The sequence below is a fragment of the Ovis canadensis genome, chromosome 13 (genome assembly GCF_042477335.2).
Source record: "Ovis canadensis isolate MfBH-ARS-UI-01 breed Bighorn chromosome 13, ARS-UI_OviCan_v2, whole genome shotgun sequence".
NCBI classification, from domain to species: Eukaryota; Metazoa; Chordata; class Mammalia; order Artiodactyla; family Bovidae; genus Ovis; species Ovis canadensis.
The window spans coordinates 34777376-34804442 of NC_091257.1; the positions used below are offsets into that span (position 1 = coordinate 34777376).

The 27067-nt window shown below is 40.7% G+C and overlaps 1 protein-coding gene across 1 annotated transcript in view; it reads right to left on the reverse strand.

The window, feature by feature from the left end:
• CCDC7 (coiled-coil domain containing 7) overlaps nucleotides 1-27067 on the reverse strand; it is a 304496-nt gene that overhangs the window by 142700 nt on the left and 134729 nt on the right. The window contains exons 28-29 of the mRNA XM_069547384.1: nucleotides 22019-22129; nucleotides 2922-3032 (exon numbers count right to left, since the gene is read on the reverse strand). Coding sequence (XP_069403485.1) covers nucleotides 2922-3032; nucleotides 22019-22129 — 222 coding nt within the window. The remainder of the gene's footprint in view (nucleotides 1-2921; nucleotides 3033-22018; nucleotides 22130-27067) is intronic.

Genomic DNA, 27067 nt, shown 5'->3' on the forward strand with positions numbered 1-27067 from the left:
TATCTAGTCCCTTAAATCTATTTTTCACTTCTACTGTATAATCATAAGGGATTTGATTTAGGTCATATTTGAATGGTCTACTGGTTTTCTCTACTTTCTTCAATTTAAGTCTGAATTTGACAATAAGGAGTTCATGATCTGAGCCACAGTCAGCTCCTGGTCTTGTTTTTGCTGACTGTATAGAGCTTCTCCATCTTTGGCTGCAAAGAATATAATGAATCTGATTTTGGTGTTGACCATCTGGTGATGTCCATGTTTAGAGTCTTCTCTTGTATTGTTAGAAGAGGCTGTTTGCTATGACCAGATCTACAATAAAATCTCTTGGTTTCATACTTACAATAAGTATACTGTGAATTTTTCTCTCATTTTGATAAAGTTAAGTAAATTGGGTTTCCCTGGCAGCTCAGCTGGTAAAGAATTCTCCTGCAATGCAGAAGACCCCAGTTTGATTCCTGGGTTGGGAAGTTCCATCGGAGAAGGGATAGGCTACCCACTCAAGTAATCTTGCGCTTCCCTGGTGGCTTAGCTGGTAAAGAATCTGGGTGCAATTTGGGAGAACTGGGTTCAATCCCTAGGTTGGGAAGATCCCCTGGAAAAAGGAATGGCTACCCACTCCAGTATTCTGACCTGGAGACCATGGGGTCACAAAGAGTTGGACACGACTGAGCGACTTTTACTTTCACTTTGGGACTTCGCCAGTGACTCAGTGGAAAAGAATGTGCCTGTGATACAGGAGATGCTGGTTCGATCCCTGGGTGAGGAAGATCCCCCAGAGAAGGAAATGGCACCCTACTCCAGTATTCTTGTCTGGGAAATTCCATGGGTGGAGGAATCTGGCAGGCTACAGTCCATAGGATCGCAGAGTCAGACACAGCTGAAGAGACTGAGCACACATAAGTAAATTACCATAAATAACATGTGACTAGAAATTGTGAGAACATTTTTAATGAATATACTTTAAAGAGGCTGTAACAACATAATATACATACATAGAAACATCCATATATAAAGTCTCTATTTTTCCTAGGTTATTTATACTTTGTGTGTATATCCAGTTGCTTAGCTGTGTTCAACTCTTTGGGACCCCATGGACTGTAGCCTGCCAGGCTCCTCTGTCCATGGAATTTTCAGACAAGGATACTGGAGTAGGTAGCCATTTCCAAATCCAGGAGATCTTCTTGACTCAGAGCTTGAACCTGTGTCTCTTATGTCTTCTGCACTGGCAAGTGGATTATTTACCCCTGCACCTCCTAGGAAGTCCTGTTTATACTTCAGACTAATAAAAATTCTTAGAACTAAAAATACAAATGAGTATGTACATGGTTATTAAATACAACATATTTGTAAGTGAAAAATATTCAAAACCATATACATTTTAAAGCAAAGAAGATTAGTTCAATAAACTAGGGTACATGCTATCCACTATGGAATAATATGAATTATGGTAAATACTGTGGTACAGCTCTACACAGTGCTATAATCTGAGTGAAATGAATCTCTATATACTGATTTAAAGGGATTTCTTAAAGGGATCGTCAGGAATAATGTTAAGTTTTAAAAAAACTAAAAAAAAGGAAAACTAGTATGGATAAGAAAAAAGAAATGAGAAAAAACAAGGATGGAGAGAAAAAATACAAGAAACACAGGAAACCTATCACAAAACAATGTATATGGTTACCAACAAGATGAGAGGGAAGACTGAGGAAGGAATAATAAGCTTCTAAGCATAACTCTTCATATGCTTTTTAACTTTTGGAAATGGGTTCATGTTCTATGTATTTCAAAACATAATTAAACCAGTGAGGGTAAGAAGATCAAACGTAAAGAGAAGGCAAACTTATGAAATGAAACAATTGAAGGTAAAATAGAAATGGTAACTTATCAATATAGTATTTAATATAAATCCTCACTCTTGGACATGGGATTGAGATGAGAATGGGAAGGAGAATAACAGCAAGTCATGAAATCTTTTTAAAATTTGGTTTGTTTATCAAGTGGTATGTTCAAAGCTATTCTGAAACCATTTGAGAAGCATTACAGGACTGAGCAAACGAGTAATTGTGGTAAACTGTTTCATAACTCTAGCTACATGAGCACTAATGTCCTTCATATGGCCATCAAATTGCTCAGGTATCAGTAATCAGTGCACAGGTCATGACTTTGAAGCACCTGCTCCCACAGAGAGGACTAGTAAGGACTAGACGCCCTGTGGAACCACCAGTGGCTCTTGGCTGAGCCATTAGTATACTCAGTTAATTACCTGGTACCCTAGTGAAACTCCTGGGCATAATCTGTAAGGGGTATGACTCCTCATTCCAGAGGATAGGACTGCCAACTATTCAACTCCAACAAATAAAACAGGCCCAGAAAATGGTGGGACTCTTTGACCACTTGTATTCTCATTTCCCCATGTGGAGCTCTTAATGACTCTGATCTCTGGGGTTACCAGAAAAACTGCTTCCTTTTAGTGAGGACACAGCTAAGGGCCTAAAGGCCCTCCAACAGGGCCTGCAGAACCGATCAGATGCTTGATTTACAGATCTCAGAAATACTGCTTTGGCAAAGGAATCTATGGCAAAATGCTCCTGCCATGCATAGAAGCATCTGTTGGGCTTCTGTATCCATAATTACCTGTAGCTGACTAAAAGGCACTCTACTTTGGAGAGACACTTATTTACCTACTACTGGGCCTTGGGGCATTCATCTTCTCACAAAATAATCTTAAGAACAGAAATTCCAATCAAAATTTAACAATATTTCTGCTTTTTCTCTAGATATCTCATGGTAGTCACACTTTCATCAAAGTATAACATTTCTATAAAATACATGTTCAAAAATATATAACATGAACCAAAATAAAAACATCTTCTACTGAGCTTAATACAAAATAATTTAAGGCTTTCCATAGTTTTTATACTCACCAGTAAGTCCTTCCCATTCGTGCAAGCTTGGTTTCTTCACTTCAATCTCTGATTTTGACACTGAGTCTTGATGATCAAGAATACGATATCTATCTGGTACTTCATCCTGAGCTGCATAAAGAGAATTTGACCCACTGAATAAAAAAACTTCACAAAAAACTTCATGTTTATGAAGTTATAAGAACATCACCAAATGCCAGGTTGTACAAGAAAACTGTGGGAAGAATGTTAACAAGGGTGCATGGAAGGTATTTTAGCACATCATTAATATTCTTACACTTCTAATATGTTTTATATTAGTCTCTCATTTTCTGAGTTCTCCAAATATTTTCAGGTAATACATATTGAAACACCAAAAAATGAAAATATACATGTACAAATTATTCATTAACAGCTAAATAGTCAAAACCACTTAAATATAAAAGCATAGGAGACTGGTAGGCTAATGTAATGCCTGTAAACTAAGAAAATACAGACTATGGGATATAATGTGGCACACACAGCTGTACAAACAGGTATAAAAGGAATGAAGAAGACCCAACAAACTGACTCAGAAGCATTTCTAGGATTTAACTCTTAACGGGCAAGAAACAACCTCACAGAGAATACATAGTATGCTACAGGCAGGCAAGCAGGAAGGCAGGAGGAAGGAAGAGATGAAGAAAAGGAACTTGAAAAAAGTGATAAAGGTATTCATCTTTTAAAAAGGAAATATAGGAAATAAAAATCAAAAACTAATACAGTGGGTCAATTAGTCGCTGCAGACATGGCTGACTGAGTTGTGCCCAGTGACTGCTGTTTGCTCTCAGCTTATGTCTGACACTGATGGATACTCCATGATATACTGAGGTTTTGAGAATCATGTCTAAAGAAAAAAATCCAGGTTTCTCAGTTCCACTTGACCAGCAATCAGAGGAGACTATATAGACTCCACTGTAGAGGAGCTACTCTTGTTAACTTAGTGTGGGACACCGGCACCTTGCTGGTTGTGTCTCAACAGAACCCCTGGTTCTGAGTTCCCTGACAGGGGCCACTGTGTCCAAGGAGGACAAGGGAGGGGATGCGGAAGAAAAGACACAAACACCTGAGACAATCTCCTTCCTCTCCTGGCTGACACTTAGTTTCTGAAAACTTCTGTCCAGGCATGGCGAACTCCCTACCACTGGAAACACTGTCTAGTTACCCAGAAATGGAGGCTCAAGAAAGGGATGGACGGACTCTCCACCACTCATCTTGTGCCAGAAAGTGAACCATGGAGGCCAAAACAGCCTCACAAGGATCAAAACAGTGATGATACTTAATACTAATAATGATGATACTTAGTACTAATAATGTGCTCCCTCTGCTCTCCCCCACTGGCAGTGATCCTAAGATGAATTCCACAGCTCTGCCTATTTTTACCTAGAATACTTGACTTTTCAAAATAAACATGATTAGGGATGAGACCATCATCCTTATATCCCCAGTGGAATCTGATGATGCATGCCAACTCAGAGTTCAAAGTGGCAGTGGGGAAAGATTGCATACCTTAGGCCATTTGGCTTCTACTTTACCAATGACTGTTATCTCCACAACTCTACACCAGGATTAGAGGAACACAGTAATGCTTTTTGACCCTTACTTACACCTGACCATAGTGCGGGTTTCTTTGGACATTATAAACCTCTATTTCATAGCTCCCACTACTGAATACATCATTAGCGCAGATGTATTTTCTATGTGAACTCCAACTCACATCAACCCCAAGCCGTGATGAGCACTGCTGCACTCAGGATCATTTCAGTGGGGCACATGGAAGACTGCAAACCTACCAGACTCCCAGTGCCTACAGACTTCTATTCAGAACAACTATTAAGAAGAGAAAGAGGAATGTCTGTCCTGTTTGATGAGTTTAAGTGAACCAAACATCTCTGTGAGATTCTCTCTCCATTCAGTAACTAAGTAAACCTATACAATTGGCCTTGCATGCATGGACTGGACTACAGGACCACTTACTACAGCGTAACGCTATGGTACAGATCAGGACAGTGGCCTTAACTGACATTGCAACTGCCATAGAGGCTCTTGCTCAAGCTAAGGGAAACAGGTATGAAGGAATTCATATTGTAAATGCCCATTTAGGCATCCCTGTCCACACAGATGATCAGGATCTGTCTGCCTTTTCCGTAATACATTTCAATACTCCTTTAATGTCCTTCCACAAGGCCATGAGCTGCAAGTCGCATTCCCAGATGGAGCACTAGCCTTTCACCTGTAATAAAGAATGTCTCCTACTTGGTCCAGGCAAGGGTACTACCCAACCAGGACTGGATGCCATTTTGATCCACATGTAGCAACATGTCTAGGACATTACTATGGACAAGGCAAAAGGACCCATGACTCAGGAAATTCCCAGGAATAAACTGGGAAGCAACAGTGGGTATCTCTTCAGAGGCAATAATTGCTAAGTTTTAGTCATGCTCAGGCTCTCAGCCCCAACAATACAAAAGATGCCCAGTGACTGGTGGGACTGGAGACACTGGTACTCACGCATCCCCCTACATGGCCATCCTGATGACACCACCCAGGAATCAGATTACCAAAAAGACCTGTATGCTGAGTGGGGTCTGATTATAGGAGGCCCTGGAGGTCCTCCAACTGGCTACACAGGAAACCCTCTTGCTTGCCCTCCTGAATCCAATGCCTTGTTAAGTTATAGGTCTCATCAACCTTTCTGATGCCTATTGGACCCTGTGGCAAAATAACATAGCCACACATCAGAGGTGCCCACCTGGCTTTTGGACCCCAATCTCCTACTGCTTACTAAAAGTGTAGAATCCATTGGAAGAACTACTAAGTAGTTACCGGGCCTTGGTGGACACTGAGTGCAAAGTCTTTCTACAGTGGAGTCTTATAAAAATAAAGGAAGAAAGTGAAAGTGAAGTTGCTTAGTTGTGTCCGACTCTTTGCGACCCCATGGACTGTAGCCTATCAGGTTCCTCTGTCCAAGGGATTTTCCCAGGCAAGAATACTGGAGTGGGTTGCCATTTCCTTCTCCAGGAGATCTTCCCAACCCAGGGATTGAACCTGGGTCTCCTGCATTGTAGACAGACGCCTTACTGAATACCAACCAAATGTTAAATCGTTCCTGTTCTCTAGTTGTTTTATATTGTTCATGTGCATGCATGTTAAGTCGCTTCAGTCATGTCTGACTCTTTGTGAACCCATGGACTGTAGCCACCAGGCTCCTCTGTCCACAGGATTTCCCAGGCCAGAATACTGGAGTGGGTTTCCATTTCTTACTCTAAGCTATCTTCCCGATCCAGGGATTGAACCCAGGTCTCTCCTGCATTAGCAGGATGATTCTTTCCCACTAGCGCTACCTGGCTATTATTCACATTTCGATCACTGTCCTTGTAGCCCACCTGTAATCAGTCTGCCTGCAATGCAGGAGACCTGGATTCAATCCCTGGACTGGGAAGATCCCCTGGAGAAGGGAAAGGCTATCCACTCCAGGATTCTGGCCTGGATAATTATTTGAATTGTATAGTCCCTGGGGTTGCAAAGAGTTGGACTTGACTGAGAGACTTTTACATTCACATTTAGATCAAAGTGACACTATGAATTTTATGCTTAAACCAGGTGGCACAGTGGTAAAGAATCTGCCTGCCAGTGCAGGAGGCATAAAAGATGTGGGCTTAATCCTTGGGCTGGAAAGATCCCCAGGAGTAGGAAATGGCTACCTACTCCACTATTCCTGCCTGGAGAATTCCATGGGCAGAGGAGCCTGGCAGTTGGGCTATAGTCCGTGGGGACTGAGCACACACTTAAGCACAAGCAAGCATATGCTGAAACACACATTCTTGACTAAACAGAAAAATCTAATGAGATTAATTTTTTTAATTTAAAGGCATCTATAACTGTTGTACTTATTACTGTGCTTTCCTCCTCTGGGAGTTATCTGTTTCTATACTTGCACTGGGAGTTTTGACACTGAATCTTGATGCTGAAGCACAGGAGTATGGTCAGGCACATCATTATCAGAAGCTACACAGAAGAGGGCAAAGACTAATAAAGTTTTGCCAAGAAAATGCACTGGTCATAGCAAACACCCTCTTCCAACAACACAAGAGAAGACTCTACACATGGACATCACCAGATGGTCAACACTAAAATCAGACTGATTATATTCTTTGCAGCCAAAGATGGAGAAGCTCTATACAGTCAACAAAAACAAGACCAGGAGCTGACTGTGGCTCAGATCATGAACTCCTTATTACCAAATTCAGACTTAAGTTGAAGAAAGTAGGGAAAACCACTGGACCATTCAAATATGACCTAAATCAAATCCCTTATGATTATACAGTGGAAGTGAGAAATAGATTTAAGGGCCTAGATCTGATAGACAGAATGCCTGATGAACTATGGAATGAGGTTTGTGACATTGTACAGGAGACAGGGATCAAGACCATCCCCATGGAAAAGAAATGCAGAGTGTGAAAAAGATGGCGGAAGAATAGGACGGGAAGACCACTTTCTCCCTCACAAATTCCTCAAAAGAACATTTCAATGCTGAGCAAACTCCACAAAACAACTTCTGTAGGCTGGCAAAGGACATCAGGCAACCAGAAAAGCAGACCATTGTCTTCAAAAACAGGTAGGAAAAAATATAAAAGACGAAAAAGGAGACAAAGGAGGTGGGGAGGGAGCTCCATCCCGGGAAGGGAAGCCCATCCCGGGAAGGGAATTTTAAGAAGAGAGGTTTCCAAACACCAGGAAACACTCTCCCTGCCGAGTCTGTGGTGAGCCTTGGAAACACAGAGGGCAACATAACAGGAAGGGAAAAATAAATAAATAATTAAAACCAACAGATTACAAGCCCACCAGTAACTTCCCCAGCGGAAAAGCAGCACAGACGCCTGCATCCGCCACAAGCTAGTGGGGGCAGGGCAGGGAAGCGTGGGAGGTGCGGGCTGCGTTGCTTTGTAAGAATCGGGCAGGAACGCCCCACGCGCAACCAGAACATCTAACTTGGGCTAGCAAACCAGACTGTGGGATAGCTACCGCACGAAAAGCTCGAACATAAGACACCGCCAGGACCGAGCACAGAACAAAGGACGGAGCGGAAAAAGCCAGCTGCAGACCATCCCCCTGCCGGGGACAGGCAGCCAGAGCCCTAAGGACTGGAAAGGGGCAATTGCAGACCTGGGGAGACTTTACTTACCTAACTGCAAGCAGGCTTCTTTGCTAAGACTTCTGGGGGTGCTGGACAGTCACCATCTGCCTCACAAGGGGCGCCAGCAGTCCACCCAGAAAACTGAGCAGCAGAGGCAGAAAAGGCGACAAGTCGCAGCGATCACGCTCACCAAACTCCTGAGCTACTCGGACCTGGGAAGGGCACAAAGCGCAGTCCCAACCGAATCTGTGCCTCTGAGGGCTACCTGAGCGCCGAACCTGAGTGGCTTAGACCGGGGAAGTGCACGCAGCCTAGGACTGGCCTCAGACGGTTCCCGACTGAGCATCGTAGAGCTGGAGCGGTTTGTGCGCCGCAAGAAGGGACAGGTCAAGCGGGGCTGAGGCACTGTGTGCACACGACAGTGCTATTTGTTTGCAGCATCCCCCCTCCCCACAGCGCGACTGAACTAGTGATCCTAAAAAACCAGCAAACAGAAGAAGTTAATCAGAGGGAACCACCTTGGAAGTGACCCCACACTGCCCACAACATCAGAGAAGGGCTAGATATATTTTTACTATTTTTAAAATCATTCCTTTTTTTTTCTTTTTTTTCTAACTTTTTTAAAAATTGTTAAGTCTTCTATTTCTCCTCGAATTTTTATTTTTATAACCTACTATTACTATTAAAAAAAAAGACTTTTTTTTTTTTTAAGGCAAACACCATATATAGTCTTTGGGTGGTTGTTGGTGGTTTTTTTAAAAAAATAATTCTTGTTTTTTTCTTTCTTTCTCTCTCTCTTTTTTTCTTTCTTCCTTTTTCCTTCTGCTTCTTTTCTTTAATATTGTATTTTTGAAAATCCAACCTCTACTCTAGATTTTTAATCTTTGCTCTTAGGTTTTTGTTGTCAATTTTGTACATTGAAAAACCCAAACTTCACTACCCAAGTTTACCTGAGAGCGAGATTACTGGCTTGACCACTCTCTCCTCCTCTGGCCTCTCCTTTTTCTCCACCAGGTGGCCTCTATCTCTTTTCTCCCCCATCTCTTCTCTATCCAACTCTGTGAATCTCTGTGTGTTCCAGACGGTGGAGAACACCTAAGGAACTGGTTACTGGCAGGATTTGTCTCTCTCCTCATTCCTCTCTCTTATCCTCCTGGCCACCTCTACTTCCTCCCTCTCCTCTTTCCCGTATAACTCCGTAAATACCTCTGAGCGGTCCAGACTATAGAGCGCACATAAGGAAGTGACTACTGGCTAGCTTGCTCTCTCCTCTTTTGATCTCACCGCATCTCATTCCAGTCACCTCTAACTACCCCCTCCATCTTCTCTTCTCCTTGTAACTCAGTGAACCTCTCTGAGTGTCCCTCAATGTGGAGAAACTTTTCATCTTTAACCTAGATGTTTTATCATCTGTGCTGTATAGATGGAGAAGTCTAGAGGCTACTGTAAAAATAAAACTGAAAACCAGAAGCAGGAGGCTTAAGTCCAAAGCCTGAAAACATTAGAGAACTCTTGAATTCAGGGAACATTAAGCAATAGGAGCTCATCAAATGCCTCCATACCTACACCGAAACCAAGCTACACCCAAGGGCCAACAAGTTCCAAAACAAGACATACCACGCAAATTCTCCAGCAACACAGAACACTCCCCTGAGCTTCAATATACAGGCAGCTCAAAGTTATTCCAAAACCTTTGATGTCTCAAACCCATTACTGGTCACTCCATTGTACTCCAGAGAGAAGAAACCCAGCTCCACCCACCAGAACTCCAACACAAGCCTCCCTAACCAGGAAACCTTGACAAGCCACTGATAGAACCCCACCCACAGTGAGGAAGCTCCATAATAAACAGATCTCCACAAATTACCAGAATATAAAAAGGCCACCCCAAATGCAGCAATATAACCAAGATGAAGAGACAGAGAAATACTCAGCAGGTAAAGGAACAGGAGAGTTGCCCACCAAACCAAACAAAAGAGGAAGAGGTAGGGAATCTACCTGAGAAAGAATTCCGAATATTGATAGTGAAAATGATCCAAAATCTTGAAATCAAAATGGAATCACAGATAAATAGCCTAGAGACAAGGATTGAGAAGATGCAAGAAAGGTTTAACAAGGACCTAGAAGAAATTAAAAAGATGCAATATATAGTGAATAACGCAATAAATGAGATCAGAAACACTCTGGAGGCAACAAATAATAGAATAATGGAGGCAGAAGATAGGATTAGTGAAATAGAAGATAGAATGGTAGAAATAAATGAATCAGAGAGGAAACATGAAAAACGAATTAAAAGAAATGAGGACAATCTCAGAGACCTCCAGGACAATATGAAACGCTCCAACATTCGAATTATAGGAGTCCCAGAAGAAGAAGACAAAAAGAAAGACCATGAGAAAATCCTTGAGGAGATAATAGTTGAAAACTTCCCTAAAATGGGGAAGGAAATAATCACCCAAGTCCAAGAAACCCAGAGAGTTCCAAATAGGATAAACCCAAGGTGAAACACCCCAAGACACATATTAATCAAATTAACAAAGATCAAACACAAAGAACAAATATTAAAAGCAGCAAGGGAAAAACAACAAATAACACACAAGGGGATTCCCATAAGGATAACAGCTGATCTTTCAATAGCAACTCTTCAGGCCAGGAGGGAATGGCAAGACATACTTAAAGTGATGAAAGACAAAAACCTACAGCCCAGATTACTGTACCCAGCAAGGATCTCATTGAAATGTGAAGGAGAAATCAAAAGCTTTACAGACAAGCAAAAGCTGAGAGAATTCAGCACCACCAAACCAGCTCTCCAACAAATTCTAAAGGATATTCTCTAGACAGGAAACACAAAAAGGGTGTATAAACCTGAACCCAAAACAATAAAGTAAATGGTAATGGGATCATACTTATCAGTAATTACCTTAAACGTAAATGGGTTGAATGTCCCAACCAAAAGGCAAAGACTGGCCGAATGGATACAAAAACAAGACCCCTCTATATGCTGCTTACAAGAGACCCACCTCAAAACAAGGGACACATACAGACTGAAAGTGAAGGGCTGGAAAAAGATATACCACGCAAATAGAGACCAAAAGAAAGCAGGAGTGGCAATACTCATATCCGATAAAATAGACTTTAAAACAAAGGCTGTGAAAAGAGACAAAGAAGGCCACTACATAATGATCAAAGGATCAATCCAAGAAGAAGATATAACAATTATAAATATATATGCACCCAATATAGGAGCACCGCAATATGTAAGACAAATGCTAACAAGTATGAAAGGGGAAATCAACAATAACACAATAATAGTGGGAGACTTTAATACCCCACTCACACCTATGGACAAATCAACTAAACAGAAAATTAACAAAGAAACACAAACTTTAAATGATACATTAGACCAGTTAGACCTAATTGATATCTATAGGACATTTCACCCCAAAACAATGAATTTCACCTTTTTTTCAAGTGCTCATGAAATCTTCTCCAGGATACATCACATCCTGGGCCATAAATCTAAACTTGATAAATTCAAAAAAATCAAAATCATTCCAAGCATCTTTTCTGACCCTAATGCATTAAGATTAGATCTCAATTACAGGAGAAAAACTATTAAAAATTCCAACATATGGAGGTTGAACAACACATTTCTGAATAATCAACAAATCACAGAAGAAATCAAAAAAGAAATCAAAATATGCATAGAAACGAATGAAAATGAAAACACAACAACCCATAACCTGTGGGACACTATAAAAGCAGTGCTAAGAGGAAAGTTCATAGCAATACAGGCATACCTCAAGAAACAAGAAAAAAGTCAAATAAATAACCTAACTCTACACCTAAAGCAACTAGAAAAGGAAGAATTGGAGAACCCCAGAGTTAGTAGAAGGAAAGAAATCTTAAAAATTAGGGCAGAAATAAATGCAAAATAAACAAAAGAGACCATAGCAAAAATCAACAAAGCCAAAAGCTGGTTCTTTGAAAGGATAAATAAAATTGACACACCACTAGCCAGACTCATCAAGAAGCAAAGAGAGAAAAATCAAATCAATAAAATTAGAAATGAAAATGGAGAGATCACAACAGACAACACAGAAATACAAAGGATCATAAGAGACTACTATCAGCAGTTGTATGCCAATAAAATGGACAACGTGGAAGAAATGGACAAATTCTTAGAAAAGTACAATTTTCCAAAACTGAACCAGGAAGAAATAGAAAATCTTAACAGACCCATCAGAAGCATGGAAATTGAAACTGTAATCAGAAATCTTCCAGCAAACAAAAGCCCAGGGCCAGACAGCTTCACAGCTGAATTCTACCAAAAATTTCGAGAAGAGCTAACACCTACCCTACTCAAACTCTTCCAGAAAATTGCAGAGGAAGGTAAACTTCCAAACTCATTCTATGAGGCCACCATCACCCTAATACCAAAAACTGACAAAGATGTCACAAAAAAAGAAAACTACAGGCCAATATCACTGATGAACATAGATGCAAAAATCCTCAACAAAATTCTAGCAATCAGAATCCAACAACACATTAAAAAAATCATACACCATGACCAAGTGGGCTTTATCCCAGGGATGCAAGGATTCTTCAATATCCGCAAATCAATCAATGTAATTCACCACATTAACAAACTGAAAAATAAAAACCAGATGATTATCTCAATAGATGCAGAGAAGGCCTTTGACAAAATTCAACATCGATTTATGATAAAAACTCTCCAGAAAGCAGGAATAGAAGGAACATACCTCAACATAATAAAAGCTATATATGACAAACCCACAGAAAACATTACCCTCAATGGTGAAAAATTGAAAGCATTTCCCCTAAAGTCAGGAACAAGACAAGGGTGTCCACTTTCACCGCTACTATTCAACATAGTTTTTGAAGTTTTGGCCACAGCAATCAGAGCAGAAAAAGAAATAAAAGGAATCCAGATTGGAAAAGAAGAAGTAAAACTCTCACTGTTCACAGATGACATGATCTTGTACATAGAAAACCCTAAAGACTCCACCAGAAAATTACTAGAGCTAATCAATGAATAAAGTAAAGTTGCAGGATATAAAATCAACACACAGAAATCCCTTGCATTCCTATACACTAATAATGAGAAAGTAGAAAAAGAAATTAAGGAAACAATTCCATTCACCATTGCAACGAAAAGAATGAAATACTTAGGAATATATCTACCTAAAGAAACTAAAGACCTATATATAGGAAACTATAAAACACTGATGAAAGAAATCAAAGAGGACACTAATAAATGGAGAAATATACCGTGTTCATGGATCAGAAGAATCAATATAGTGAAAATGAGTACACTACCCAAAGCAATTTACAAATTCAATGCAATCCCTATCAAGCTACCAGCCATATTTTTCACAGAACTAGAACAAATAATTTCAAGATTTGTATGGAAATACAAAAAACCTCGAATAGCCAAAGCAATCTTGAGAAAGAAGAATGGAACTGGAGGAATCAACTTGCCTGACTTCAGGCTCTACTACAAAGCCACAGCCATCAAGACAGTATGGTACTGGCACAAAGACAGACATATAGATCAATGGAACAAACCAGAGAGCCCAGAGATAAATCCACACACATATGGACACCTTATCTTTGACAAAGGAGGCAAGAATATACAATGGAGTAAAGACAATCTCTTTAACAAGTGGTGCTGGGAAAACTGGTCAACCACTTGTAAAAGAATGAAACTAGATCACTTTCTAACGCCACACACAAAAATAAACTCAAAATGGGTTAAAGATCTAAATGTAAGACCAGAAACTATAAAACTCCTAGAGGAGAACATAGGCAAAACACTCTCTGACATAAATCACAGCAGGATCCTCTATGATCCACCTCCCAGAATTCTGGAAATAAAAGCAAAAATAAACAAATGGGATCTAATTAAAATTAAAAGCTTCTGCACAACAAAGGAAAATATGAGCAAGGTGAAAAGACAGCCTTCTGAATGGGAGAAAATAATAGCAAATGAAGCAACTGACAAACAACTAATCTCAAAAATATACAAGCAACTTATGCAGCTCAACTCCAGAAAAATAAACGACCCAATCCAAAAATGGGCCAAAGAACTAAATAGACATTTCTCCAAAGAAGACATATGGATGGCTAACAAACACATGAAAAGATGCTCAACATCACCCATTATTAGAGAAATGCAAATCAAAACCACTATGAGGTACCACTTCACACCAGTCAGAATGGCTGCGATCCAAAAATCTACAAGCAATAAATGCGGGAGAGGGTGTGGAGAAAAGGGAACCCTCCTACACTGTTGGTGGGAATGCAAACTAGTACAGCCACTATGGAGAACAGTGTGGAGATTCCTCAAAAAATTGCAAATAGAACTACCTTATGACCCAGCAATCCCACTGCTGGGCATACACACCGAGGAAACCAGAATTGAAAGAGACACGTGTACCCCAGTGTTCATCGCAGCACTGTTTATAATAGCCAGGACATGGAAACAACCTAGATGTCCATCAGCAGATGAATGGATAAGAAAGCTGTGGTACATATACACAATGGAGTATTACTCAGCCATTAAAAAGAATTCATCTGAATCAGTTCTGATGAGATGGATGAAACTGGAGCCGATTATACAGAGTGAAGTAAGCCAGAAAGAAAAACACCAATACAGTATACTAACACATATATATGGAATTTAGAAAGATGGCAATGACGACCCTGTATGCAAGACAGCAAAAAAGACACAGATGTGTATAATGGACTTTTGGACTCAGAGGGAGAGAGAGAGGGTGGGATGATTTGGGAGAATAGCATTGTAACATGTATACTATCATGTAAGAATCGAATCGCCAGTCTATGTCTGACTCAGGATACAGCATGCTTGGGGCTGGTGCATGGGGATGACCCAGGGAGATGTTATGGGCAGGGAGGTGGGAGGGGGTGCATGTTTGGGAACACATGTACACCCGTGGTGGATTCATGTCAGTGTATGGCAAAATCAATACAGTATTGTAAAGTAAAATAAAGTAAAACAATAAGAAAAAAAAAAAAGAAAAAGAAAACAAATGCAAAAAGCAAAATGGCTGTCTGGGGAGGCCTTACAAATAGCTGTGAAAAGAAGAGAGGTGAAAGCAAAGGAGAAAAGGAAAGATATAAGCATCTGAATGCAGAGTTCCAAAGAATAGCAAGGAGAAGAAGGAAAGCCTTCTTCAGCGATCAATGCAAAGAAATCGAGGAAAAGAACAGAATGGGAAAGACTAGAGATCTCTTCAAGAAAATTAGAGATACCAAGGGAACATTTCATGCAAAGATGGGCTTGATAAAGGACAGAAATGGTCTGGACCTAACAGAAGCAGAAGATATTAAGAAGAGGTGGCAAGAATACACAGAAGAAGTGTACAAAAAAAATCTTCTCGACCCAGATAATCATGATGATGTGATCACTCATCTAGAGCCAGACATGCTGGAATGTGAAGTCAAGTGGGCCTTAGAAAGCATCACTACGAACAAAGCTAGTGGAGGTGATGGAATTCCAGTTGAGCTATTTCAAATCCTGAAAGATGATGCTGTGAAAGTGCTGCACTCAACATGCCAGCAAATTTGGAAAACCCAGCAGTGGCCACAGCACTGGAAAAGGTCAGTTTTCATTCCAATCCCAAAGAAAGGTGATGCCAAAGAATGCTCAAACTACTGAACAAATCTCATGTGCTAGTAAAGTAATGTTCAAAATTCTCCACGCCAGGCTTCAGCAATACATGAACTGTGAACTTCCAGATGCTCAAGCTGGTTTTAGAAAAGGCAGAGGAACCAGAGATCAAATTGCCAATATCTGCTGGATCATGGAAAAAGCAAGAGAGTTCCAGAAAAACATCTATTTCTGCTTTATTGACTATGCCAAAGTCTTCGACTGTGTGGATCACAATAAACTGTGGAAAATTCTGAGAGAGATGGGAATACCAGACCACCTGACCTGCCTCTTGAGAAACCTATATGCAGGTCAGGAAGCAACAGTTAGAACTGGACATGGAACAACACACTGGTTCCAAATAGGAAAAGGAGTACGTCAAGGCTGTATATTGTCACCCTGCTTATTTAACTTATATGCAGAGTACATCATGAGAAATGCTGGGCTGGAAGAAGCACAAGCTGGAATCAAGATTGCCGGGAGAAATATCAATAACCTCAGATATGCAGATGACACCACCCTTATGGCAGAAAGTGAAGAGGAACATAAAAGCCTCTTGATGAAGGAGAAAGAGGAGAGTGAAAAAGTTGGCTTAAAGCTCAACATTCAGAAAACTAAGATCATGGCATCTGGTCCCATCACTTCATGGCAAATAGATGGGGAAACTGTGGAAACAGTGTCAGACTTTTTGTGGGGGGGGCTCAAAATCACTGCAGATGGTGACTGCAGCCATGAAATTAAAAGACGCTTACTCCTTGGAAGAAAAGTTATGACCAACCTAGTTAGCATATTTAAAAGCAGGGACATTACTTTGCCAACAAAGGTCTGTCTAGTCAAGGCTATGGTTTTTCCTGTGGTCATGTATGGATGTGAGAGTTGGATTGTGAAAAAGGCTGAGCACCGAAGAATTGATGCTTTTGAACTGTGGCGTTGGAGAAGACTCTTGAGAGTCCCTTGGACTGCAAGGAGATCCAATCAGTCCATTCTGAAGGAGATCAACCCTGGGATTTCTTTGGAAGGAATGATGCTAAAGCTGAAACTCCAGTACTTTGGCCACCTCATGCGAAGAGTTGACTCATGGGAAAATACTCTGATGCTGGAAGGGATTGGGGGCAGGAGGAGAAGGGGACGACAGAGGATGAGATGACTGGATGGCGTTACAGACTCTATGGACATGAGTCTGAGTGAACTCCGGGAGTTGGTGATGGACAGGGAGGCCTGGTGTGCTGCGATTCATGGGGTTGCAAAGAGTTGGACACGACTGAGCGACTGAACTGAACACAAAAGAGATTCCTTAAGTTCCTTCATGGAATCACAGATCATACTTGTGAGTGCAAAATATTCGAAAGTGTATAAGATTTTAAAGCAAAAAAGATTAAATAAACCATAAATACACACCATGGTATGTATAATGTATGGTAAATAATGTGTAGAAACAGCTGTATCCATGCTATAATCTGAGTGAAACCCATCACTAGATATTGACATGGAGGGATTTCTGGATATAATGTTAACTTAGAAAAAAAACTGAAAAGGGGAAAGCTAGTATGGAAACTTTGGGTAAAGAATAAGAAGAAATGAGAAAAAACAAGGAGAGAGGAAAATAAATAGATAAAACACAGGAAAGCTATCACCAAATGTACATGGATAACTACAAAAGGAGAGGAAGACTGAGGAAAGAAAGAGAAACCTCTAAAAGCACTGTTTTATGTACTATTTAACTCTTGAAGAAGACTCAACTCTATATATTTCTAAATATAATTAAACTAATAAGGACAAGAATATGAAATGGAAAGAGAAAGCAAACATAATAAAACAAAACTGCTGTAGGAAAAATAAAAGGAATAACACATGGTTACCGTAATTAATATAAACCCTCACAGCTGGACACAGGACAGGGGTAGGTAGGGGAAAACTGACCATAGTCAAGTCATGAAATCAATTTCAAACTTGGCTGTTGTCCTAGTGGTATGTGCAAAGTTATTCTGAAACAATGTGTAAACCATTACAGGATGGAGCAAATGAATAATCATGCTGATGCTCTTTAGAACTCTAAGTACATGAGCCCTGGGATCCATAAAATTGTAGGAGCCTTTTGTTTGGGGTTCCTTCAGCTGGGAGACCACCCCTCACCTCAGTCTGCACTGATGTATCTGACCCTTGGCAGGGGTTCTTCCAATGGTGTGAAAGGGACCACAGTGGAGCTGGTTCCCATGGTGTGAAAGGGAACACAATGGAACTGGATCTACAGACAGACTGTATATCCCTGTCTGATCTACATTGTATACTCTGAGGGTAAGTGAATAATGATTCACTGTAACCTTGAGTTTGGTTATTATCTTAATAGACCTACTCAGAAACTGGCATTTCCTTTCTCTCATTACCAAGTTAGCACAAGGAGCAGTGTGGTCAATGAAGCCCAGTGCTTTTTGGAGGGAACATGGTGGGAAGTACCAGTGAGCATGCACAGCATCATGGGGAGGGAGCTACTACTAGATTACTTGCAAGATACAGAAAGGGGACTTTGCCAATGAGGCAAAAGATCTTCATAAACTACTAGGGGATACCATGTGGCTCTCAAGAGTACCTACTGCACTGTTTGCAAAAGGTCTGATTAAACTGGAGTTGATTTCAGTTCAGTTCAGTTGCTCAGTCGTGTCCGACTCTTTGCGACCTGATGGACTGCAGTACGCCAGGCCTCCCTGTCCATCACCAACTCCTGGAGTTTACTCAAACTCATGTCCTTTGAGTCAGTGATGCCAGCCAACCATCTCATCCTCTGTCATCCCCTTCTCCTCCCACCTTCAATCTTTCCCAGCATCAGGGTCATTTCAAATGAGTCAGCTCTTCGCATTAGGTGGCCAAAGTATTGGGGTTTCAGCTTCAACATCAGTCCTTCCAATGAACACTCAGGACTGATCTCCTTTAGGATGGACTGGTTGGACTTCCTTGCAGTCCAAGGGACTCTCAAGAGTCTTCTCCAACACCACAGTTCAAAAGCATCAGTTCTTCAGCACTCAGTGTTCTTCACGGTCCAACTCTCACATCCATACATGACTACTGGAAAAGCCATAGCCTTGATTAGAAGGAACTTTGTTGGCAAAGTGATGTCTCTGCTTTTGTGTATGCTAAGTTGGTCGTAACTTTCCTTCCAAGGAGCAAGCGTCTTTTAATTTCATGGCTGCAGTCATCATCTACAGTGATTTTGGAGCCCAGAAAAATAAAGTCTGACACTGTTTCCACAGTTTCCCCATCTATTTGCCATGAAGTGATGGGACCAGATGCCATGATCTTAGTTTTCTGAATGTTGAGCTTTAAGCCAAATTTTTCACTTTCCTCTTTCACTTCCATCAAGGGGCTCTTTAGTTTTTCTTCTCTTCCTGCTATAAGGGTGTTGTCGTCTGCATATCTGAGGTTATTGATATTTCTCCTGCCAATCTTGATTTCAGCTTGTGCTTCATCCAGTCCAGCGTTTGTCATCATGTACTCTGCATATAAATTAAATAAGCAGGGTGACAATATACAGCCTTGATATACTCCCTTTCTTATTTGGAACCAGTCTGTTGTTCCATGTCCAATTGCTTCCTGACTTGCATATAAGTTTCTCAAGAGTTGATTTAGTACCATAATACTATGTTGTGATAGTCACTCAGTCCTGTCTGACTCTTTGTGACCCCATGGAGTATAATCCATGGAATTTTCCAGACCAGAATACTGGAGTGGGTAAGCTGTTCTGTTCTCCATGGGATCTTCCAAACCAGGGTTTGAACCCAGGTCTACCACATCGCAGGCAGATTCTTTACCAGCTGAGCCACCAAGGAAAAGCCCAAGAATATTGGAGTGGTTAGCCTACCCCTCTTCCAATGGATCTTCCCAAACCAAGGATCGAACCTCCTGCATTGCAAGTGGATTCTTTACCAGCTGAGCTAGTTTTAGGTACACAGCATAGTGATTCACTATTTTTTCAGACTATAATCCATTATAGGTTATTACAAGATTATGGATATAATTCTTTGTGCTCTATAGTATATCCTTGCTGCTTATCTACTTTATACACAGAAGTTTATATCGGTTCATCCCACCACAACTGTCATTCCCATCTTTCGTACTCCTTTTGATAACCACAAGTTAGTGTTCTATATCTGTGAGTTTTGTTTCTACTTTGTAAACACATTCATTTTTATTATTTTTGAGATTACAGATATAAGTGATATCTACAGTATATGTCCTTTTCTCTCTAATTTGTCTCACTATAAAATACTCTCTGGAATCCATCATGTAACTGCAAATGTCAGTGCTGCACTCCTTTTCATGGCTGAGTAACATTCCATTGTATATCACATCTTAATCCCATCATTTGTGCCTAATTCCTTGCATAAGCTTTTCAGTTCTGAAGGAGAAAAACTGTCTTTGTCCTTAGCCTTTGATTCACCTAACAAGATGCTGAATGACTCAGATGAGAGACTCAATACACAGGCTCTGAAAAACTAGAGAAGGAATTTTATAGTTACTGATGGGTCCAGAAACTTTGGAGGCCCTGTGTGCTGAACTGCACCCCTGAATTGCACTGACCACTCTAGCATGCCCTGGAACCAACAGATAGCCTATGAGGCAGTGAGTTGTTGAGATTCACACTTTAATTGAAAAAGAAAGCAGAGTCCTAAGGATTGTTTTCCCTAGCTACTCAGAGAGACTTTGCTGACTAAGGTAGTTTGCCTCTGTGAAAAAGAAGTCATTTTGTTAAACTAGGTGAGGGAGAGGATACATTGTAGGGCTTGTCACTGTAGAACCCATTGTATGATGTGTCAGTCCCTTCTTGCCCAATGAGATAGAAGAAAACTTGGTACTCAACTCCTTGGTTGAGTACACATCTGGCTGCAACAGAAGAGCCCTTACACTGGAATTTCCATTGCCTTGAAAAACACACTTGGATCATCATCTACAGAGGTTCTTAAAGGCACTATGAGCCACACTGCTGATCTCTAAAGTCATGGGTAGAGAAAGGACAGTAAAAATATTTCTGATCCGACTTAGATTTCTATTTTGTTTCCGTCAGGTCAACTTTATAGGTTTTTAAGCTCAATTAAACCTGCTTATAAGATGATGTCTATTAGTTCACAGCACAATGCAGATCCTGACTGACAAATTTTAAGACATAGGAAAAGAAGCTACAAACAAATCAGTACTAATTGACCACTGAACAGACCTAAAAATGCTAATGGGCACCCACCCCTAGATGATCTGGTTAAAGATTTTCCCAAAGAAATCTCTAGGTCTAGTTCCTAACCAGTGGGGCCTCAAAGAGAATATTAATAGGCGTTTTACCAAAAAGCTCCTAGCCAAGTAGTGGGCCATGGGTCCCAGCACACACTAAAGTCCAAATTGTGATGACACTTGTAACTAATATTGATACAAATGCTCCTCTCTCTGCTCCAAGTGAAACTGACGTGAGTCAGAGAAGCCTCCATTACTTTTATTCAAACCTCCCAGGTTTAACCCATAAGCAACATTAGGCATTGTGTCAATATTCCAACATCATCAGTGGTTATCTGAGCATGTGTGCGAAAGTCAAAACTCAAAGTAGAGAGCAGGGATATTTCTAGAGTCATTTGGCTGACTGGTGCAGAGGTGATCATGATCTCCAAGACCTTCCATGGCACAAGGGCCCTGTCATGGGTAGAAGCATCCATTGGGCTTCTGTTCCCATAATTACCTGAAGCTGGCTGAAAGGCACACAAATTTCAGAGAGACAATTATTCACCTGCTATTGTCTTTTTGGAATTAGTGATAGACAGGGAGGCCTGGAGTGCTGTGATTCATGGGGTCACAAAGAGTTGGACACTACTGAGCAACTGAACTGAACTGAATTGATTGTCCTTGGGGCACTGATCTGCTGGTCATCACCAAATAATCTTAAGAATAGAATTTTCAACCTAAGGTATCAATATTTCTGCTTTTTTCTCTAAGTAGCTCATGGTATTCACTGTTTAGTCAAAGTGTATTATTTCTATAAAATATACCTCAAAGTTACATAATCATGAAACCAAATAAAAACATCTTCTAATGAGCTTAATTTATAATAATTAAAACTTTTCTATAGCTTTTATTGTTCTTCTGTTTCTAAGTTGTGTCCAACTCTTAGCAACCCCATGGACTGTAGCACACCAGGGTCCTCTGTCCTCCAATATTACCTAGAGTTTGCTCAAACTCCTGCCCATTGAGTTGGTGATGCTATCTAACTATACTTACTAGTAAGTGTTTCCCCTTTGTGAAAACTTGGTTTCTTCATTTGAATCTCTGATTTTGACCTGGAGTCTTGATGCTCAAACATAGGATTTCCATCTAGTACTTCATCTTGAGCTGCATAGAGAGAAGAATTAAGCCCACTAAATTAAAAAAAAGAGAGAGATCTATGGAGAAATTCCTCGATTTCAAATTTATAACACGTGAACAGCAGCTGCTGCTGCTGCTACTGCTGCTAAGTCGCTTCAGTCATGTCTGACCCTGTGTGACCCCACAGATGGCAGCCCACGAGGCTTCTCTGTCCCTGGGATTCTCCAGGCAAGAATACTGGAGCGGGTTGTCATGAAGGTACAAGAACATCACTATAATGCGAGATCTTATGTGAAAACTATGAAGAGTCTTAATGAACGTGAGGAAGGTATTTTACCACATCATTAATATTTCTAGACTTCAAATATATTTTATAGTAGACTCTCATCTTCAGATATTTATTAATGTTTTCATCTAATATATATTGATATCTGTATGCAGGTCAGGAAGCAACAGTTAGAACTGGACATGGAACAACAGACTGGTTCCAAATAGGAAAAGGAGTACATCAAGGCTGTATATTGTCACCCTGCTTATTTAACTTATATGCAGAGTACATCAAGAGAAACGCTGGACTGGAAGAAACACAAGCTGGAATCAAGACTGCCAGGAGAAATATCAATAACCTCAGATATGCAGATGACACCACCCTTATGGCAGAAAGTGAAGAGGAGCTAAAAAGCCTCTTGATGAAAGTGAAAGAGGAGAGTGAAAAAGTTGGCTTAAAGCTCAACATCCAGAAAACGAAGATCATGGCATCTGGTCCCATCACTTCATGGGAAATAGATGGGGAAACAGTGGAAACAGTGTCAGACTTTATTTTTTTGGGCTCCAAAATCACCGCAGATGGTGACTGCAGCCATGAAATTCAAAGACGCTTACTCCTTGGAAGAAAAGTTATGACCAACCTAGATAGCATATTCAGAAGCAGGGACATTACTTTGCCGACTAAGGTCTGTCTAGTCAAGGCTATGGTTTTTCTTGTGGTCATGTATGGATGTGAGAGTTGGACTGTGAAGAAGGCTGAGCGCCGAAGAATTGATGCTTTTGAACTGTGGTGTTGGAGAAGACTCTTGAGAGTCCCTTGGACTGCAAGGAGATCCAACAAGTCCATTCTGAAGGAGATCAACCCTGGGATTTCTTTGGAAGGAATGATGCTGAAGCTGAAACTCCAGTACTTTGGCCACCTCATGTGAAGAGTTGACTCATTGGAAAAGACTCTGATGCTGGGATGGATTGGGGACAGTAGGAGAAAGGGACGACTGAGGATGAGATGGCTGGATAACATCACGGACTTGATGGACGTGAGTCTGAGTGAACTCCGGGAGATGGTGATGAACAGGGAGGCCTGGCGTGCTGATTCATGGGGTCACAAAGAGTTGGACACGACTGAGTGACTGAACTGAACTGAACTGAATATATATTGATAGACCAAACAAAGAAAATACATATGTGCAAGGTAATGCATATAGCATATTTATAATTACAAAAAACTCAAAATCACTTAAACATAAAAGTATAGGAGATTGGTAGCTACAGTAACACATGTAAACTATGAAAATACAGACTATGGGCTATAAAGTGGCACACAATTGTACAAATACCTGTATAAACAGGTATAAAAGGAATGAAGATCCCAACAAACTGACTTGGAAGCATTTCTAGGAATTAACTCTTAAAGGACCAAAAAAAAAAAAAAAAAAAAAAAACCCTTAAAGAGAGAATACCTAGTGTTCCATCTTAAAAAAAAAAAATGAAAGGGAATTTTAAAAAATGACAAAAGATGGTAATCTATAAAAAAGGAAACAAAGGAGGGGGCTTCCCTGGTGGCTCGGTGGTAGAGAACCTGCCTGTGGATGTAGGAGATGTGGTTCGATCCCTGATCTGGGAGGATCCCACATGCCTCGGAGGAACCAAGCCCACACACTACAACTATTAGGCCTGTATTCTAGAGCCCATGTGCTGCAGCTACTGAAACCTGTGTGCCCTACAGCCTATGCTCCTCAACAAGAGAAGCCACCACAACGCGAAGGCCTCACACTACAACTGGAGGGTAGCCCCGACTTGTCACAACTAGAGAAAAGCCCCCACAGCAGTAAAGACCCAAAACATCCAAAACTAAAATAAAATTATAAAAAAATAAATACAGGAAATATAAACCAAAAACAACTTACACCATGTGTGTGCTTAGTTGCATCTGATTCTTTGGGATTCCATGGACTACTAGGCTTTTCTGTCCATGGAATTTTCTAAGCAAGGTTAATGGAGTGGGTTTCCATTTCCTACTACAAAGGATCTTCCTGGCCCATGGATACAATGCATGTCTCCTGAGTTTCCTGTGTTGGGAGGTGGATTCTTTACCACTGCGCCAGTAGCTCACAAAAGTCACTGCAGACATGGCTGGCTAAGCAATACCTAGTGACTACTATTTGCTGTCAGCCTATCTATGACACTGATGGATACTCCAAGATGTGGTGAATTTCTGACACTCATGTCTAATGAAAGAAAACTCAGGTTTCTCAGCTTCACTTGACCAGCAACAGAGGAGACTATACAGACTCCACTGTGGAGGAGCTACTCTTGTTAATTTAGTGCCGGACACTGACACCTTGTTAGCTGTGTCTCAACAGAACCACTGGTTCTGAGTTCCCTGACAGGGGCCACTGTGTCCAAGGAGGACAAGGGAAGAAGGTGCAGAAAAAAAGAAAAACACCTGAGACAATTTCCTTCTTCTTCTGGCTGACATTTATTTTCTGAAAACTGTCCATTCATGGTGAGCTCCCTGCCACTGGAAACACTGTCCAGTTACCCAGCAATGGAGGCTCAAAGAAGGGATGGATGGACTCCACCACTCACCTTGTGCCATAAAGTGAACCATGGAGGCCAACACAGCCCCATGAGACTCAAAACATTGATGACATTTATTACTAATAACCAGCTAGTCCCTCTGCTACCCACAGTGACCTTAAGATGAATCTGAGAACTCTATTTTTACCTAGAGAGTAAAAATAGTAAAAAAAAAAAAGTTTATTTTCAAAATAAACAAGATGAGGGATTAGACTAATATCCTCTTGTCCCCAGCAGCATCTGATGATATAAGCCAACTCAGAATTCAAAGTGGCAATGAGGGGAGCCTATCCATTGGGCCATTTGGCTTCTACTTTACCAATAACTGTTATCTCCACAACTCTAATACCATGATGAGAGGATGCCATGAGGAAAAGTAATGCTTTTTGACCCTTAATTAAGCCTGTCCATGGTGCAGGTGACTTTGGGCATTATAAACCTCTATTTCATAGCCCCCACAACTGAATAAATCATTAGTGCAGATGTATTTTCTGTGTGATCTCCAATTCACATCAGCCTCAAGCCATGATGAGCACTGCTGCACTCAGGATCATTTCACTGGGGCACATAGAAGACTGTAAACCTACCAGACTCCCAGTGCCTACAGACGTGTCTCCAGATCAACTACTAATAAGACAAAAAGTAATGCCTGCCCTGTTTGATGAGTTTAAGTGAGCCAAACATCTCTGTGAGATTCCTTTTCCATTCAACAACTAAGACAACCGGTGCATACGGCCTTACCTGCCTACAGACTTAACTATAGGCAGCTTAATGCTGTGGTACAGATCAGGACATTGGCCTGATGTAGTGATACTGTAACTGCCCTAGAGGCTCTTGACCCACCTGAAGGAAATAGGTATGAAGCAATTCATATTACAAATGCCCTTTTCAGCATCCCTGTCTACAAGATGATTGGGTTCACTTTGGCTTTTCTGCAACAGGTTTTACTACACCTTTAATGTTCTTGTCTGAAACGCAGTACTTAGGTACAATCTCAAAAAACGACACAATGATCTTGATTTCTTTCCAAGGCAAACCATTGAACATCACAGTAAACCAAGTCTATGCCCCCAACCCCTAATGCTGAAAAGCTGAATGGTTCTATGAAGACCTACAAGACCTTTTAAGCTAACATCAAAAGAAAGATGTCCTTTTCATCATAGGGAATTGGAATGAAAAAGAAGGAAGTCAAGAGAAATCTGGAGTAACAGCCAAGTTTGACCTTGGAGTACAAAATGAAGCCGGGCAAAGGCTAACAGAGTTTTGCCAAGAGAACCCACTAGTCATAGCAAACACCCTCTTCCAACAACACAGGAGATGATTCTACATATGGATTTTTCTAGATGGTCAATACCAAAATCAGACTGATTATATTCTCTGCAGCCAAAGATGGAAAGGCTCTATACAGTCAGCAAAAACAAGACCTGGAGTTGACTAACTGTGGCTCAGATCATGAAATCCTTATTGCAAAATTCAGACTTAAATTGAAGAAAGTAGGGAAAACCACTAGGCCATTCAGATATGATCTAAATCAAATCTCTTATGATTATACAGTGGAAGTGAATTAGGGATTAAATCTGATAGAAAGACTGCCTGAAGAACTATGGACAGAGATTCATAACATTGTACAGGAGGCAGTGACCAAAACTATGCAAAAAGAAAAAGAAATCAAGAAGGCAAAATGGTTGTCTGAGGAGGAATTATAAAGAGCTGAGAAAAAAAAGATATAAAAGGCAAAGGAGAAAGGGAAAGATATATTCAAACAAATGCAGAGTTCCAGAGAATAGCAAGGAGAGATGAGAAAACCTTCTTAAACAAACAATGCAAAGAAATAGAGGAAAACGATTGAATAGGAAAGACTAGAGATCTCTTCAAGAAAATTGGAGATATCAAAGGAACATCTCATGTAAACATGGGCACAATAAAGGAGAGAAATGGTAAGGACCTAACAGAAGCAGAAGAGATTAAGAAGAGGTGGCAAGAATACACAGAAATGTACAAAAAAGGTCTCAATGACCCAAATAAGCATGATGGTTAGTCACTTACCTAGAATCAGACATCCTGAAATGTGAAGTCAAATGGGCCTTAGGAAGCATTACTATGAGCAAAGCTAGTCGA